This window comes from Pocillopora verrucosa, chromosome 1 (genome assembly GCF_036669915.1).
Source record: "Pocillopora verrucosa isolate sample1 chromosome 1, ASM3666991v2, whole genome shotgun sequence".
NCBI classification, from domain to species: domain Eukaryota; kingdom Metazoa; phylum Cnidaria; class Anthozoa; order Scleractinia; family Pocilloporidae; genus Pocillopora; species Pocillopora verrucosa.
Window position 1 is genome coordinate 31,728,665 of NC_089312.1, and position 16,928 is coordinate 31,745,592.

The 16,928-nt window shown below is 37.4% G+C and overlaps 1 protein-coding gene across 1 annotated transcript; it reads right to left on the bottom strand.

The window, feature by feature from the left end:
- Positions 1-3,844: 3,844 nt before the first annotated feature.
- On the bottom strand, positions 3,845-5,590 carry LOC131768468 (ficolin-2-like). The gene is made up of 3 exons (XM_059084203.1): positions 5,494-5,590; positions 4,767-5,153; positions 3,845-4,101 (listed from the first exon to the last, which is right to left on the bottom strand). The coding sequence occupies exons 1-3, from the start codon at positions 5,588-5,590 to the stop codon at positions 3,845-3,847; spliced, it is 741 nt and encodes a 246-aa protein (XP_058940186.1).
- Between the last annotated feature and the right edge of the window lie 11,338 nt (positions 5,591-16,928).

A 16,928-nucleotide genomic window follows, 5' to 3' on the forward strand; every position in this document is an offset into this window, starting at 1 on the left:
CAGTTCTGGTAATTCCCTTATCATTTTTTGAATTGCACGTGGTGGTTAGTGCAAGAAGGAACATTACTAAAAACTTGTCAGTTCATGAAATTAAAAAAACAAAAAACAAAACAAAACAATTAAAAACAAGCTTGTTACGATTTCGTGAGAGCCAGTCGGATTTCTTTCATCATCAGACCTTTTTCTTCTGATGTTTGATTTGCTGGATACTTTAATTGAAAGTCTGGCTTGATTTTGATTGAAAGGTAACAAATAGGAATCATATTTAATATAACTATCGGTAGTCAATCAAAATTCGTGTTGATATCTTCAGTCTCTAAAAAAATTCGCAAAAGACTATCTCGATCTCATTGTTTCACCGGCAGTCATTTTTTCAGTTACCGCGTTCACCAATAAAATGTTTTTAGGGTAATACATTCTTCTATAACTAAAATATCTTTAATTTGCTTATTATTAACTTGGCGAGTTAATCATCACTTCCCGAGCATATTTTTGGCTAAAAAGGAACCTACAGCGTAAACTCCATCTAAAACTAAGTCAAAAATTGATACAACAAGAACTCCTTTTTCTCAATTCTGGAACGAAATAATTCCAAGATCTTCTCAGTGACTTTCAGGTTGTTTAAGTAAGTACAACTCTTCTGCACATAAACTTCTGTTTGCCCGTGTGCAACATTGAAACATTCCCTTTCAACCGTTTAGCCGGTCAAAATGTTGGAGAGAAGATCGTCAGAAAGACAACAAACGTGAAAAGAGTCCTCTAACACAATATTTTGGTTTTAAGTTTTGTTTTACAATGCGTGAATTGCGATTGGTTTCGATGATATGATCCAAAAGCAATGTTTTTTTGTCCACTTTTCAATTAGGCTGTTAGAGACATCTACTGTAAGCGTACCTTAGAAATCCAAGCGAAAATGAACGCGAATTGGCCGCCCGGATCCAGAAACCGTAATTGGATAAATGTCTTCATCCTCTCGGTCAGAAAAATAGTTTTCTGAGTCCGTGTCATATTGGTCTGCACGTGTTCGCACCTGAGCAACTGCCACCTCAACAAATGTGACATCTGTCACGTTCCCACCTTCCGAAGTAGCTTGAACCCTCCTTTGTCGCTACTGAGCCCTACTGGTTGATCTCCAGAGTTAAAATCGTTCCCTAGTTCCGCCAACAAGTCCACTTTGATTGAATCTTGTTGCTTCGTGTAGACGGCCAGTGGTATAGCCCCTGCCTTGTCTTTGGTTGTTTCTTCCTGAACCGTCCTTCGCCTCAACGAACGATACTTCTCCACAAATTCTTTCATAGCACATTCAGTCTCGGTGTTGATCCCTTCTGAAGGTAGACGTCGCATAGAGGTAAAATTTACGAACTTCTTGCTGGTCAGAGGGACAGGATAGTAGGATTTTTCATGAGTAAAATAATTGGCTGCCCATTTTGTTACTCTCTTCACCGACTCCTTGGTAATCATTCCAAAGTCTTGGGAATACTGCAATGTGGTGATGGTCTCATGCTTAAAATGGGAAACTGCGCGTATGTTCACAACTGTTGTGAATAATGAGCACAATACATCTTCAAGATAATCATTGTTAATTGAAGCCATACTGTTGTGCAGGCGGTACATTCCTTCTTCGAGAAGCTTAAGTGAGACTTGAGTTTTATTAAACACAGTTCCTTCGGGGCCGTTTGTTGCTGTAGTTTCCCTTAACCTGTGCCGTTTTTTCACTTCAGAAACGGTATAACCGATATGTAACATATGACCTTGATATGGATGGTCCATGCGGTAATTCTAAACGAGATATGACACTCTGGTGTACTCCTGCTGATAGTTAATAAAAAAACGTACTTTTATTGGACAAAATAAATCAACTGTCCTTACTTTACAGCCAGCTTTTAGGATATTTAGGCGATTCGGTCTTTTGTCAGATGTCAGTAGAAGCCCACCACCAATGTTAGTTGTCACTCAGATTTTCAACGATTTGTCAGTTCTCAGTTAAACTTTTTCAGTAGTCAGTTAACCCTATCCTAACCCTCGACTAAGGTGCTCAGCAACACAGCCACCGAAGCTTTACGTTCTGCCGAAACTACACAAACCTGGTTTCCCGATGAGATCTTTTGTTTTTTTCTGTGGTTCTCCTACACACCAACTATCCAAGTATCTGACGACAATATCATAGCCGCTGACCGACAAATCCAGACGGCTGCAATTCACCGAGGACTTTATTAACGCCACCAAGACTGTACAAATACCTGACAACTAAAAACTAGCGTCATTTGATGTGAAATTAATTTTACAAGCATTTCACTTAAAATGGCACTAGAATGTAATGATACTGCAATCCCACGTTCTATGGACCCTGTACCACTACTGAAATAATGGACTTACGGAACTTTTGCTTACTTTCAGTACAAAGTTAAACACTACAAACAGTACCGTGATTGTAAAGAGACAACGACAAACAGAGGAAGAGATAACGAACGGTTTGTAAAGTCAATTAAAATGACTGCCACGCATCCTACATCGAAGAGACTGGCAGAAACCTCACAACAAGACTGACTGAGCACAAGCGAGCGACGAGGAAAGGTGATGTCAACAATCACATCGCTGAACATCATGGACTTACGAACCACAATATTGACTGGGACTTTACGCAATGCCTAGCCAACAGCACCAATTATTGTCAACGACTGATCTGGTTTACAAACTTAGAAGACTCCCTCAACAAGTGTCGACCACCAGAAGCACCATACAAACGACTGATTTACGAAATTCACATTAAAAACGAACAGAACGACCTAACTTTACAGACGGATCGAGACCGATCAATCACTACCGACTTACACCACTTGAGTTTTGCAGCCAAAAACACCAGGGCAAAACTGACCAATCAGTTTATACTAACCGGACTTAGAACATTCGACTGACAACAACTATTCACTTGACACTGATGATGAAACGTCAGTCACCACTACCGACAACAATCCTTCTCCGGACTACACTGATCTGGACGATCACAATACACTTTTTCAAGTTACCCTCAGGTTCTGTTTGCTGCATGGGATGTTTACTTACAGTGTTCTCTTGGTGGATCATAACTCCTATCACTCTGACTACATTTTTTCCCGGAAAGGAAAGAATGGTGAAGGTATGTGGCTACCACGCACAAATAATTTATATGCTGAGTCCATGCTTAAGTATTTACTTTATCATAAATTACACTAGCTGTGACTTAAATACAACGAATCATCCTGTCTCTTTAGGATGGGTGTCGACCTGTTATGTTCTGGTAAAAGAAGACCTGAGCCCTTTTTAAAAAGAAGTTCATAAAAGCACTTAAAACCTTTATCAGTACAAATTAGCATAATTTCGTGTAAGTACAGTTTTCCTCGTCTCTGTTAATTGTTGTATTTCAACGAATTACACAATATATTCCTTGTGTCTGATTGGTGACCGAAATTTTTATATGTCCGCTGTGCGCAACGTGGAAAAAGATATCAAGTGTTCCTCCGACTGCCCGAATACAAAGTTTCAGCGCGTATGACAGTAATGTTAAAATAACAGGTATGTGGTATTTTGGCGGGGAAAAAACCCTCTTTTCACTTGGAGACACGTCACGATTTCGAAGAGTAAGAAAATATGAAGGGCACACAATACGCGCTAACCAATAAGATATGTCTGTAGACAAGAATGGTTTCACGGCTCAGTTGGCGTGGCTGAGTTGTTCCATGACCTTCTCCGCACTTTGGTTCAACATACTTCGCACACCCAGTGAGTTACACAAAAATTAAATAATACATTGCAAATACATTTTATTGTTAACTTTTCAAACACGGTTTCGTAAAGTTTTCATAAATTATTCTCCTGGGCAATCCGGCTTGATCTTCATTTCAGCTTTGGTGATGAGTGCATCTGGCGTTCCACCCCAGTTATCCCATCTCAAACCATTCTTTTGGTTGTAGTTTCCATTGAGGTTCGAGTTACCACAGGTACATGGATCGTTTGAGAACCACCAAGCGCCAAATGATTTAGTGCAGTTTGGGTTGCATTTTATTTTATCTATTGTTGAAAATTGGGCGTGGTTATTGCTATCAAAAGAATCCTTGGCATCTCCTTCACGGAGAGGGAGAAAGAAAAAGTATATGATTAACGTAATTTAGTAAAATAATAATCATTTATAGAATTATTTTCTCATAAATGTTTAAAAGCACTTTACAGAGTTTTTTTTTTTTTTTTTTTTTTTAATCTTAAGTCTCATATTATCGGATATCCTTGAGGGTCTACATAATGATCCGTATTGGCTTTCTTTACGCGGCATACAGGGGCTTCAAGAAAATTTGTGGTAAGCGAACATCCAATAAAAACATCGGTTGTCTATCTAAAGGCAAGTTGCCAATTGCACAGTCTCCAGTCTGTTCGCTGAATATAACTTATCAACATCGTACCTATCAACTTCACCTTAATCATCAATTCGACTGTCACATCATTTTCAACCATTCGATATCTCCCCGCCTCAAAGTCTAGCTGGTTTATTGATTTATTACTTTAGACACTACTTCAGTCCATGGATCATAATAATTATGACCTACCACAAAAAAATTTATTTTGAAGTCCCTCCGATGATCCAAGACTGCATCAATTGCCTTATTTTTAAGATGTAACATACCGTTCAAAATTCAGTAAGGGTAATTTTTGATGTAAAACATCTAGCTTATGAACTGATTTTTTCCTTCACTTTTAAACTAATCATAGTAATTATGAACTAGCAAATAACTTACCCGAAGACATCCTACCAATGATCAAGGAATAATTTTTCAATTCCGATTCAACTGCGAACAAGTCATATTCGGCGTAAGGTTTATAAATTGCCTGATTTGTTTCAAATTCCAGATCTACTCGTAGCTTGTTTTTTGTTCTCCAAGTGAGGCGGTTTATCTTGTCCAGGCCCAGCCAATGCTCACCACTCTTGTTACCAAAGCCATGCTTGTAGTCGCACCAAGTACGATTAAAATCGACAGATCCGTCCAGTCTCCTCTGGATCACTGCCCATCCACCACCAGCCGTGCTCTGGTTACAGTACACATCAAAGGCACCTAAACCATCAGGATCAATCGTATAGACACCACTGGTTCTATTACCAGCCATAAAAAGCTCAGCACAATTAGCTGTTGAATGAAAGATTCACATGATAAGTTAAACTGAAAAAAAAAGCAATAAAAAAATGACCTAGTTAAAGTTGATTTTAATCCAAGCAAAAACCAGATGTTAAGCTTAAGAAACAAAAACGCAGTCATTCGAATATTAATGACGAGAATGATGATAAGACAAAAAACCAAAGAAAAAACCAAGTTCATACACATTAAAATCCCTATTACCTTGGTTGCACAGAAATTCTACTCAGTTGAACACAGGACGATAATTGACGCCATAACGTCAACGTCGCTTACTGCACTTCAAGAAAAATAATAAATTTTGAGTATGGAAAAAGAATAACCTGGCACAAACCTTTAAATGATGTTACGGGATGAGCCAAAGTCTGACTCTCAGAAACCAACGCGATGAACAAAAAGATTCGGAAAGAACATGGGAAAATACGAGACATTGTACGAAAGTTAAAGTCAACTTAGACTTGAACTTCTAAAAGAAGCGAGAATGTTAAGTTATAAGCTAGAACTGCAGCAGTCAACTGAATTTATACTCCCCGATGGTAGCCCTATGGAAGTGCATTTTTCAGTTCAGAGCTAACGACCTATTTTCGTAGAGCAGGAAATTTTTTGAAATTTAAATCGCTTCTAACTTAGAAGTTCAAGGATGTTGTGTTTTTTTTTTCAGAAACGTCATGCGGAGGCCTAAAGGAAGGAAAGAAAACAGCCCACGCCTTTAATCTTCCCTATTTACAGCAATTAGTGCAAGAAATAAACTTTTTTCTCCTAAAATTCATCGCTGTTTCGTTTTTAAACATGAATACATATATAATGAGTTAATACAAATTATTTTGTTTCACTTCAATTTATTAAATAGTTTTTCAGCCTTGAACGAATTTTGCGCATTTTCATGCACTTTCATTGTAATAAACATCTATCCTTGAAGGTTTAAGTCAGCAGTTTTAGAAAAGCGTGTTGCACGAAGCCTGCTAGGCCAGGTTTGCCTATTGTTCTTTGATGTAAAGCGAGTTTTCTTTAATATTTTCCTCTTTATAGGTAATGAATAGAAGGAAAGAAGAAGTTAAGTTCATCCGCTACACTTAGTATCAGGATCAACAATGCAACGGAATATATGCGTTCGCATTCTTCATAAATTTAATCAAACTCTGTTATTGCATTTTTTCATAGCTATGATGATGATGATGATGATGGTATTGATTATCATTTGAACTTAAAATCCCTAAGACTAAATTTACAGAGGTTGATCGCTTTCAAATGTTATTGTTGTTTTGTCTTTCTTATGGGATTAACTATTTGGTTTTGACGTTACCCATGTTCAAAATAGCGGGGCGAGAACTTCAACCTTGGAAAGAAAAAAGGAAGTGAAACTCGTCAGGGCCCAATATGAAACACCAGCTGCTTCTAAGGTTGAGTCTTAATAGGGGAGCGCTTCATGCTTAAGGGAAGCGAACGGTCGATTCAAGGAAGTATTCAAGGAAGTAAAACACATCTTATCCTGTTTGATTAGTCAGTTTAACGGTAAACTTCAAAGCGTTCTCAAGGACTGATTATTCCGCAAAAAGTTGTAATGCGTGGGTTGAGCAAGCGGAGATCACGAAGCTTTTTTCTCGTTTTTGTTATCGACGAGATTAGGCTTTAATAAACAGCGCCTCTATGATTTTTGTAAGAACTCTCCCTGATGCAAACTGGGTTTTTCACACACTTCTGCATAGATCAGAACTTCTAGAAAACGGGAAACAGATACAACACGTAGTAAACAACTGTTGATCCTCTACATCTGAATTAGCTAAGGTAAAATAGGGAAAGTTGAACAATTCATTTAAAACGAAAAACTATCGAATGAATGATGAATTTAATCAAATATTTTTTTTATAATCCAAAATCAAAATAGAAAGAATACAAATATATGTTTATATATATATATATATATATATATATATATATATACGTATGGTTGCACGTGACAAAAACGTTTGCGGATTGAATTGCAAAGACCATATGCAATTTCTTGACCTTACTCAAATATCGTTAGCGAACCGGAAATTATCGGTAAAATCAACAAACAAAACAGGAAAAAAAAACCTCGGCAAAGGCTTCATTTAACGAAGAGGTAAATCTACTGGTAGCTAAAGCGAAATTCCTACTCTGATTTCTGAGCCGTAAGGTATTTGAAAACTTACCAAGCCGTAACCATAATGATAAAGCACTTTTCAGAGATTGAATTGTTCTTTAGCTCCTTTATTCAACTGTACCTCTGAAATGTTCAAGTTATCCTCAAGAAGATCGGACGCATCAAAATACCAGTCTACTTGTTGTTACCTTTTGTTGAACATTTTTAGGGAAGGAATTTCTTGTTCTAGTGTTGGGAGGCCTGTGCCTCCCATAAGGCACAGCGGGGTGAAAAAGAAATGAGTCGGACATGTTGTTGTTGTAGTTTTTCATTTAGCCTTACTGCGGATTCCCTAAGGCTCGTACATATTCGAATCATATAACTGATCTCGATTGTTTTGGAGCTTAGAAATAAATTGTGAATTAGCGACTACAATACTATTATAGCTCTTTTTTAGATTGAGTATACTTTTACTCTTCCCTTCCCCCGTGTATATTTTGCATTCTGATGCTCACAAAGTCGCATTTTTATTTGTGAATATTTTTCACTTCTGCAGGCGGAAACATTTTCGTGCCAAACAAGCTCAGCCTGGATCAAGAACATATTTTTATTGCATAATTATGTATTTGGGCGCATAAATTTAGCGATTTCGAAAGGGCTGTTATTAAGTGACAATTGAACTTCCTGTCGAGCAATTTTGGTGTGAAATCTTACACGTGATTTTAAAATTGCATCCCACTCTATTAACCATTATAGATCAAGTTTTATACATTTGGTAGGGTATGGTAATAATTACGTTTAAAAGTTTTTGAGAAGAAGTTTTCGTATCCATTCGATTTCTGCCTCGAAAGTCTTTGAATTTAGCAGTTAATAGAATACTTTCGTCTTTGTTTGACAGATTAACACAGTGTTCTCTCAATTAAGGACGGTGTCTGCTATTGCCACTTCGCGCACGGGTTGCGCATCACGCCAAGGTCGTGCGTGCTCGTGCATGGGTGGAAAAAATCATCTTCCGCAGTGATGATGACGTATCTATTTCGACAGGCCTATGCCAATATTTTATGGTAACTTATTATATTTCAATATTTAGATTAAGAACCTATAATTTTTACTCTAGTGATGAGCTGGTAAATTCTGTCTTTGGTTTTATCATTTTATTTCAAACGCACACTCTGTAAAGCGCTTTTGAACATTTATGAGGAAAGTGTTCCATAAATAATAATATTAAATCACTTTGATCACATATTTGTCCTTTCTCTCTCTCTCTCTCACTCTCTCTCTCTCTCACTCTCTCTCTCTCTCTCTCTCTCTCTCTCTCTCTCTCTCTCTCTCTCTCTCTCTCTCTCTCTCTCTCTCTCTCTCTGAAGGAGATGCTAACGATTCTTTTGATAGCAACAACCACCCCCAGTTTTCAACAGTGGATAAAGACGACCCAGAGTGTCTGCATCCAGTAACAAAGATGAAATGAAGATCAAGTCGGATTACCCAGGAAATTATTTCGTATAAAATGTACAAGATCGTTTAAAGGTAGTCGAAACGTCAGTCACCACTACCGACAACAGTTCACAGTTCTCCTTAGAACTCCTCTCAACCGGACGATCAGACCACACTATCACAAACAGTAAGATACTCGTAAACATTTCAGCCGCACGTTGCAAAAGCTAATTGAAGGGTAATAAAAACAGTAGCCTCCATTTTGCCTGAAAGTATGCTCGTATATTTGTCCTCGGATATTATCTGTTCCTCGAAGCTCACAGTATTCCTCGAGCTTCGCTCTGGGAAAACTGTTAGCATCTCCGAACAGATTATGTCTGCGGACAAATACCCAAGCATATTTTTGCGCTAAATGGAGGCTATTGTTTATTTATCACACCAAACCAGCGCATTTCTAATTGTAATATTATACAGTTTTGGAAACTTTGAGTAAAATGTTTTTTTGTACAAGTTTTTATTCTCAAAAAAAAAAAATACACAATCAGGGTAATAACAAAAAGAGTGATATCATGGTACGATACTTTGCTTGTAGCACGGAAAAACAGTTTTAATAAGGAAAAAAATACTGCAATAAAGCATGGTATTGACTGAGTTTCCTAAGGGAAAAGGCTAAAAAGCTCAAGAAATAAAAATAAATTAAAGTGAAATAAAAACTTTGAAAATCACAGGGACAGGCAATAAACAGAGTCTATAAAGAATAAACTCCGGTAAGTAAGGGAGCTGTTTCTCATTAAAAAAACAAACAAACAAAAAACAAGAAAAAATTTTAACCTGTAATGAGTTCCATTAAAAAACACACAATCAGAAGGTTGGATCTTGATTCCTTTTTGGGGAAATCAGAATTTATTTGCTTCTTTGTATTTCTCAACACAACGAATAAGATCTTTCTTTAACAACGTAGTCTGTAAATTCTACAAAACGAAAGATTCTATGATTGTATGATTGTGACTAAGATCCTATGATTCTAAGCGCTGTCGCTTAGCAAATAATTACAGTGTAACAAACCGAACCTGTCACAACTGAAGTTAGTTTTAGATTGTAGGACGATTTGTCGATGTGAACTGAAATTATGCTCGGGCTATGAACATAAGCTTTCTACATAAGCATGCTTTGGCTCTAGTTCACTTCAAATCTCCCACTTACTTCATCCTCTGTGATGTTAGTATATGTCCTCTGAAATCGATGAATCAAAGAGAAGATAATATTTCAGGTTAGATGCACGAGTGAAGCTTAGTAATGGAAAATAATGAAGATAATGAAGATAACTGGAACAAGGCAGGAGATAAAAAAGAAAAGAAGTATCAAAAAATTAATGAGAGACTGCTAACTAGGCAAGCAGTGGTACACCGTTTGAACCATTATAATCTGACCTACCTTTTATCTCAACAATGCTTTTACTTATGTTAAGAAATTTGGATATCAGTATAATAAATACGCCAATTGGACAATGGAGGGTGTTTCAATATTTGTCGCCGCTTTGTTGATCTCATGTGACTCTTCTCTAAATTAATGCAATTTTGCTCATTTGAACCTTTGAAGATTTCCTTGTGTAATTTATCTTATCGAGTCGAATAAATTTATTACTTAACTGATAGAAATCGGAAAGAATGGAAGGAAGAGCCATGGAATTGCCTAAATTCGATTTCGCCCACATTTACTTTTCGCTATAATTATTTTGGCTGATCTACGATGTCAGCAAACGAAGGTCTCATCAAAGGATCCTCGTTCCAATAAGATGTCATCTTTGTATAACTACAAATGCATTGCAGTATTCATTAATTTTTTGCACCCATTTATTCATTTAAATCACTCAATCACAGCGAAACTGCAGCGCATCTAACAGCCACATGTACTAATTCCTCTCCCGTGTAAAATGCTTCAAATTACTTGAATAATGTCAATATGGTTAACTAATAAAATGAATGTAAGCATATAAAAACGCACGCTGGAAAATGATCGAGAAGCTTACAGTTCTTCCGAGCACTGATGAGGACATGACAGCCGGTAGCCCGCAGAAAGCCGCTTTACCAAGGCAAGTGGTGCTGGAATTTCAGGGTATGGTGAGTCTGTTAAGCAAAATAACTGAAATCCTGTGGAAGGTCACAAGTATTGAAGTACAATGGGGTTATTGCCGTGATACCTGTCCAGTGATTGTGATCTCCTTGACGAAAAGTAGCCAATAGAATTGCGCCATTGGGCGGGTTATTATCTACTATAAACAACTCCTCATAACATGGTGGACATGTGTAAGCCACTGTGGAAGCCACTGTGGAAAATTGCATTCTTTATTTTCATTTACCTCCTGCTATTCACTAAAGGAAAAGCCAAATCTCGCCCAAGTTTCCAGAATGATTTTTCTAGCCTTAGCTCCGGTATTATTTTTGATGCGGAGGAGAACAGTTTGCAGGAGAAAATATCATCTGTGCGGCGGCAAACGACATAAATTATGCCAACACTTCGCATGGCGAGAGACAAGGCATTTACTAGAGCGAGGATTCAGTCCGACTTCTATTGCTGTTCGGCGATGTCGAGTTTAATCCTGGCGACAATTCGAGTCGAACAGAACAAATAAACACGAAGACAAAGCAAAAATCTCGAAACAATGTAACATTGCTCATTTGAATATTCGGTGGCTCAAGAATAGAGATCATTACATCTTGGCTCAAGATCTATCAGTTAAACATAAACTGGATATCTTTACAATCTCAAAAAGCTGGCTACATAACTCTGACTCAGATATGGAGGTACAATTCCCAGGATACTCGCTCTTCAGGCTAGATCGAAGCGAAAGAAAAGGTAGAGGCGTATGTGCTTTTGCAAACTCTAATTTCAAATATTTTCAAGTGAAAGAACTATCTTACATCACTGAATCTGGATCTCATCAACTATGGCTTAAAGTACAAGTTGGGAATTTCAGGTCATTGCAGGTCTGTATGGCCTATCGACCTCCGAACACTCCCCTGTCATGCTTTGAGTCTGAATTCAGCGACGTTCTGACTTCAGCCATGTCACTAAATATTCCTCTCTATATTGTGGGCAACCTTAGCTTCAATCTTCTCAATATCAATGACACTGGATCAAAAACTCTCCTGGACCTTTGCAACACCTTTAACCTAACACAGCTAATCGAAAGTCCCACCAGAATAGCAGAGTCTTCGGAGTCTCTAATTGATGTGATGCTGACCTCCAACAAGAACCTCATCAGTAAAGCAAGTGTCTTAGCAAACTCGATAAGCGATCACGATCTCATTGTTGCATCACTGGATCACAAGAAATCTCGCCTGAAGCCTATGTATGTATCCACTAGAAGCTTCAAAAACTTTTCAAAAAATGCTTTTCTGGCCAACTTATCAAATGCCCCTTGGTCTATAATTGACATCCTCGAAGATGTCGAACACAAACTCGACACCTTTAATTCATTATTTCACCAAATCCTTGATCAACATGCACCCGTCAAAATTAATAAACAAAGAGCGAGACCAAATTCGTTTATTAATGACAACATTCGCAGCTTGACAAGAGATAATTGCGCAGCGGCGGACAAGAGATAATTGGCAACGACTAACTAGACAAACAAACGACCCGGCTGTTTGGTCAGGCTATCGGAATTTTAAACGTGAAGACATACGGGAAATTCGACTCGCGCAAAGGGAATTCTTAGAAGAACAAATAGAACGAAACCCTAACGATGTTGGAAATATTTGGAAAGCAATCAGATCGTGCATTCCAAAAAGGCCTGCGAATATTAAAAATTTTACAAAAGACGATCAAACAGTTGCAAATTAATTCACCGGTTTTTGAGCTCGGTTGGGAGATCTACGATGGCAAAGACCCAACTTCTTGCGAGAAAATTCAGTTATGCACTCCGAAAAAATTATGCTGTCGCAGACCAGTTCTCTTTTACCACGATATTCTCTGGTTAAAGGTATTGTTAACTCAATACCTAACAAGAAAGCCCCAGGAATTGATAAGATATCACCTCGCTTAATCAAAGAGAGTTTGCCAATTACTGCCCCTAGTATTACTTCCATCATTAACGCTTATCTTACAAGCGGAGTTTTTCCAACTTCTCGGAAAATTGCCGAAGTCTGTCCAATTCTTAAGAACGGAGATCACGAAAAAGCTAATACTTACAGACCAATTTCATTACTGCCAAACTCTCTAAGGTATGCGAAAGAGTAGTAATGAACCAGCTGACTCCGTATCTAACATCCAACTAGAGAATATCAGTGAAACAAAGCGGCAAGCCGAGGGATGTCTTCGAAATTACTGGACTTTAAATATCCCTACTAGGAAAAGACATTATACCGCATCAATCAGTCAAAGACCTTGGAGTAATTTTTGAGCCCACGCTATCTTTTGATAATCATATTTCTACTGTAGCATCGTCTTGCATGTCGAAATTATCTCAAATAAGCCGTATTAGATTCGTTTTCGATAAAAAACTGCTTGAAATAATAATAAACGCGCTCGTTTTCGTTAAAAATATATTACTGTTCATCTGTATGGTAATCCACCTCAGCCTGTAATATTCGTAAATTACAATACGTTCAAAACTTTGCCGCGCAAATTATCTGCAACGTAAAGAAGTATGACCATACCTCTCCTGTATTTAGAAACTTACATTGGCTCCCTGTAAAAACAAAACTGTATTACCGAGATGCTGCTTTAACATTTAAATGTATGACAGGTCAAGCCCCGGAAAACTTAACATTTATGAATGTAACAAGAGGCAGAGTATCTGGACGTATAACTAGAAACTTTCAACGACTAAACATTCCTCTTTTTAAAACTGCAACAGGACAGAAAACGTTTCATTATAAAAGTTTCTATATCTAAAACAAGTTAGATCCAAGCCTTAAATTACGTAATAGTCTCGTTTCTTTTAAGAGAGCTCTAAAAAATCACCTTTGGATGAATTTTTAAACTGACCATATTTTATTTAAAGATATACAATTCGTATTGTATTGTATTTATTTTAATTTTGTAATCCAATAAGCTTACTGAAAAGCCCCAGATGGGGATGTGTTCAATAAATGTATGTATGTATATATGCATGTAGGTATGTATGTATGTATTACTAATAAGAGAGTTTGCTTAACAATGGTAACTTGACCTTAATTGATTATAGAGTTTAAAGCTGTCTCTCCCTCTGACACATCTGTTGACATATAGCCAGTGAGCTCAAAATTGCAAAGAAAACCTGATAATGCTGTTCCCAGAATATTTCAACTTATTAAAGAAATCCCTTTTAATCCACTAAGACTTATGGAAGAACATGCTATTTAATTAATGTCCAAAAAAGTTGCTTAATTTTCCTTCCTTCATAAACCTCTCCCAGGGTATAAAAAACAAAGTATTTTGAAATTCTTCAACCAACGTGAATTCGTATGCATCCCTGACCCTTTCCCCATCGCCAGCAGTCACTTTTATATCGAAATTTCTATTTCATCAAATATTTAGTGACCTATCAAAAGTTGCCATTTCCCAAAGTAGTATGCCAAACGACCACCTAGAAATGGGCGGAAAAAAACACATTGATAGCCAAAAAGGATTGATTAATGGCTTGCTTTTAGTTAAGCATACATGTACTTGCTGAGGTTTGAGTGACATGGGAAAGAATAAGTCCAAAATTAGCATTCTGACCGCACATTGAAGAGGTTCGCGTGGTATCATGGAAGTTTCGGATTATTTAATAAGCTTTACGCGGAAAAAATTAAGTAAGGTCGGTCAGTCTTGATCACTTCTTTGGTGTTTTTTTTTTTAATTTTGGTATTCCAAATCTCTGTACAAGATCATTACAATCATTGATTTTTCTTTGTTATTAGAAGTGCAACCAGGTTAGTTTACCTTTTCCTCGGGGTATAGTGCTGCTGCATAAGATGATGAATACGTTTCCACGCATTTTTGGTCACACTAAAGAGTGGTTTTTTAGTGGTTTTCCGTATCTGGCGTAGAACAGGTTCATTATCTAGAACCCTCAGTTTTAGGGTACACATGTTAAGATTGTATCAGGATGCGTATGCTAGAAGACTGACTGACTCATCCTAAATAAACCTTTCACATTGAATGTCTCGTGTGAATGCAATCAGAATCAATTATTTTCCGCGAAATAGGTGATGAATTTTTTAGTGGTTTTCCGTATCTGGCGTAGAACAGGTTCATTATCTAGAACCCTCAGTTTTAGGGTACACATGTTAAGATTGTATCAGGATGCGTATGCTAGAAGACTGACTGACTCATCCTAAATAAACTTTTCACATTGAATGTCTCGTGTGAATGCAATCAGAATCAATTATTTTCCGCGAAATAGGTGATGAATTTTCTGGAATAATAATAATAATAATAACAAGTAAAAATTCGTAGAGAAAGATGTTTTTTCTTGCCATGAGCATGGGACAAAGAAAATTTGGAAAAAAAGACAACCAACAATTATAGCTGAAAGTTTCTGAGAGTCTTTGGCACCGAACACTACATATTTTTGACGATGGCTTTTCAGACAGTGCGATCAAACCTGGCGTGGAACAATCCTAAAACGCTTTCGTTCCAACATATTCTACGTATGCATCGGGGGTATAACAATGTAAGGAACAATGGGATGGCGAAAATCTCAGCGGCCAAAAGCATGTGGATTGTCAACCACCCACTCCCCCCCGCCCACTTCCCCCTCCCCCTCCCCCCTTCCCCCACGTCAGCCTTCATATGCTACTTCTGTCACATATTATTGCTCTTGAATGTATAAACTCGATCTCGCAGAGATTCTAAAGACGACCATCTACATGGAACTTTACCCTGTGAAAATGGTGCATGATCTTGTAACATTAACTTGTATAAACTGGAATGAACAAGCGAACAAGTCACTACGCCGACCGAAGATTTTTCATCCGTTTGGTTGAATATTAGTTACACCATAGATTATAAATAAGGAAATCGAAATAAATTGTGGCAGGATATATATGGGGCCATTTGTCTGTCTGATTTAGAGGGAAATAATGCGTTACTTCCGTCACCCTTGCACCTCAAAAAGCTTTCAAGGCTTCCACCATGAACCGATTCGGTGACAACAAGAATTGTCTCTGAGAAAAGAAAAGTGGTTATCAGTAACAAATTTGCTGCTACAAATTGATGGGAACTCGACGACGGCAAGTGAGAAAGTAGTCTCAAACCAAATACCAGCATGCACGTTAGGGAGTATTACGGGTTGGCTGCATCAGTTTTGCGAAAATTAGCAACAAAAAGAACGAATTTGAAATTCTAAGTGCCGCTCTCGCTAAGGGTTGTCCTTTCGACTTCCCCTCTATGTGTTTGCGGAATTGCGCTTGTGTCAAAGTGACCTTCAACAAAAATTATAGAGGTCGCACTCAGAGTTAAAATGGATTTTTTTAATTGTTTTCTAAAGAATATCCTTGCCGAATTCAGAGTAAAAAGAAGTTTCTTTGTATTTGGAAGTTTCAGTTCTATTGTTATCCCACGGAAACTTACGGGAGTCGGACGGGAACCAACCGGAGTACAGATATTTTGCCGATGTTTCACCCACGCTAACTTCAATGAAAAGGAAAAGCAACTCTGGTGACAATAGGAGTGCAAGTTGAGTAGCAGTTTTTAGCGTAAACAACAAAACTAAAATTGGCAAATGTCATTCATGAACCTTTTGTAGATGGTAAGCCTCTAAGGTTTGCACGCCTAAAGCGTACTCTATGAAATCGAGTGGCTAACTCTTTATATAATCAAATCCTTAGCTGGAAAAAGTCGTCTTATGTTAACATTGTAGGTTTGCAATAATAATGACATGCTTATTATTAAAAAAAAAATGAACAAGTTTTAACATGCAATTGCCTTGGGTAGAAATTAAAGTTGCAAACGGCTTTTGATAGGCTTTAACATCTTCAATTGCCAGAATTAAAAAATCGCGGGTAGATTTGTGATAAAAGAAAACAGAAGCACAAACAATAAGTTGCGAGGCCTTTGTTTCTTCAGGCGATATTCCTTGGGAAGGAAGGGAGCAGCATGTTCAATTGAAATTGTTCAAAACAAAATGGATAGTTTATTCTCCACTTTGAGCATTCTTGCGAATTTTATTTATATTATAATTATTTTATTTATTATTATAGTTATTTACTATTATAGTCGAAAAAACAGTTTTGTTTGATCACGTTAACTTTTAGTTGCTA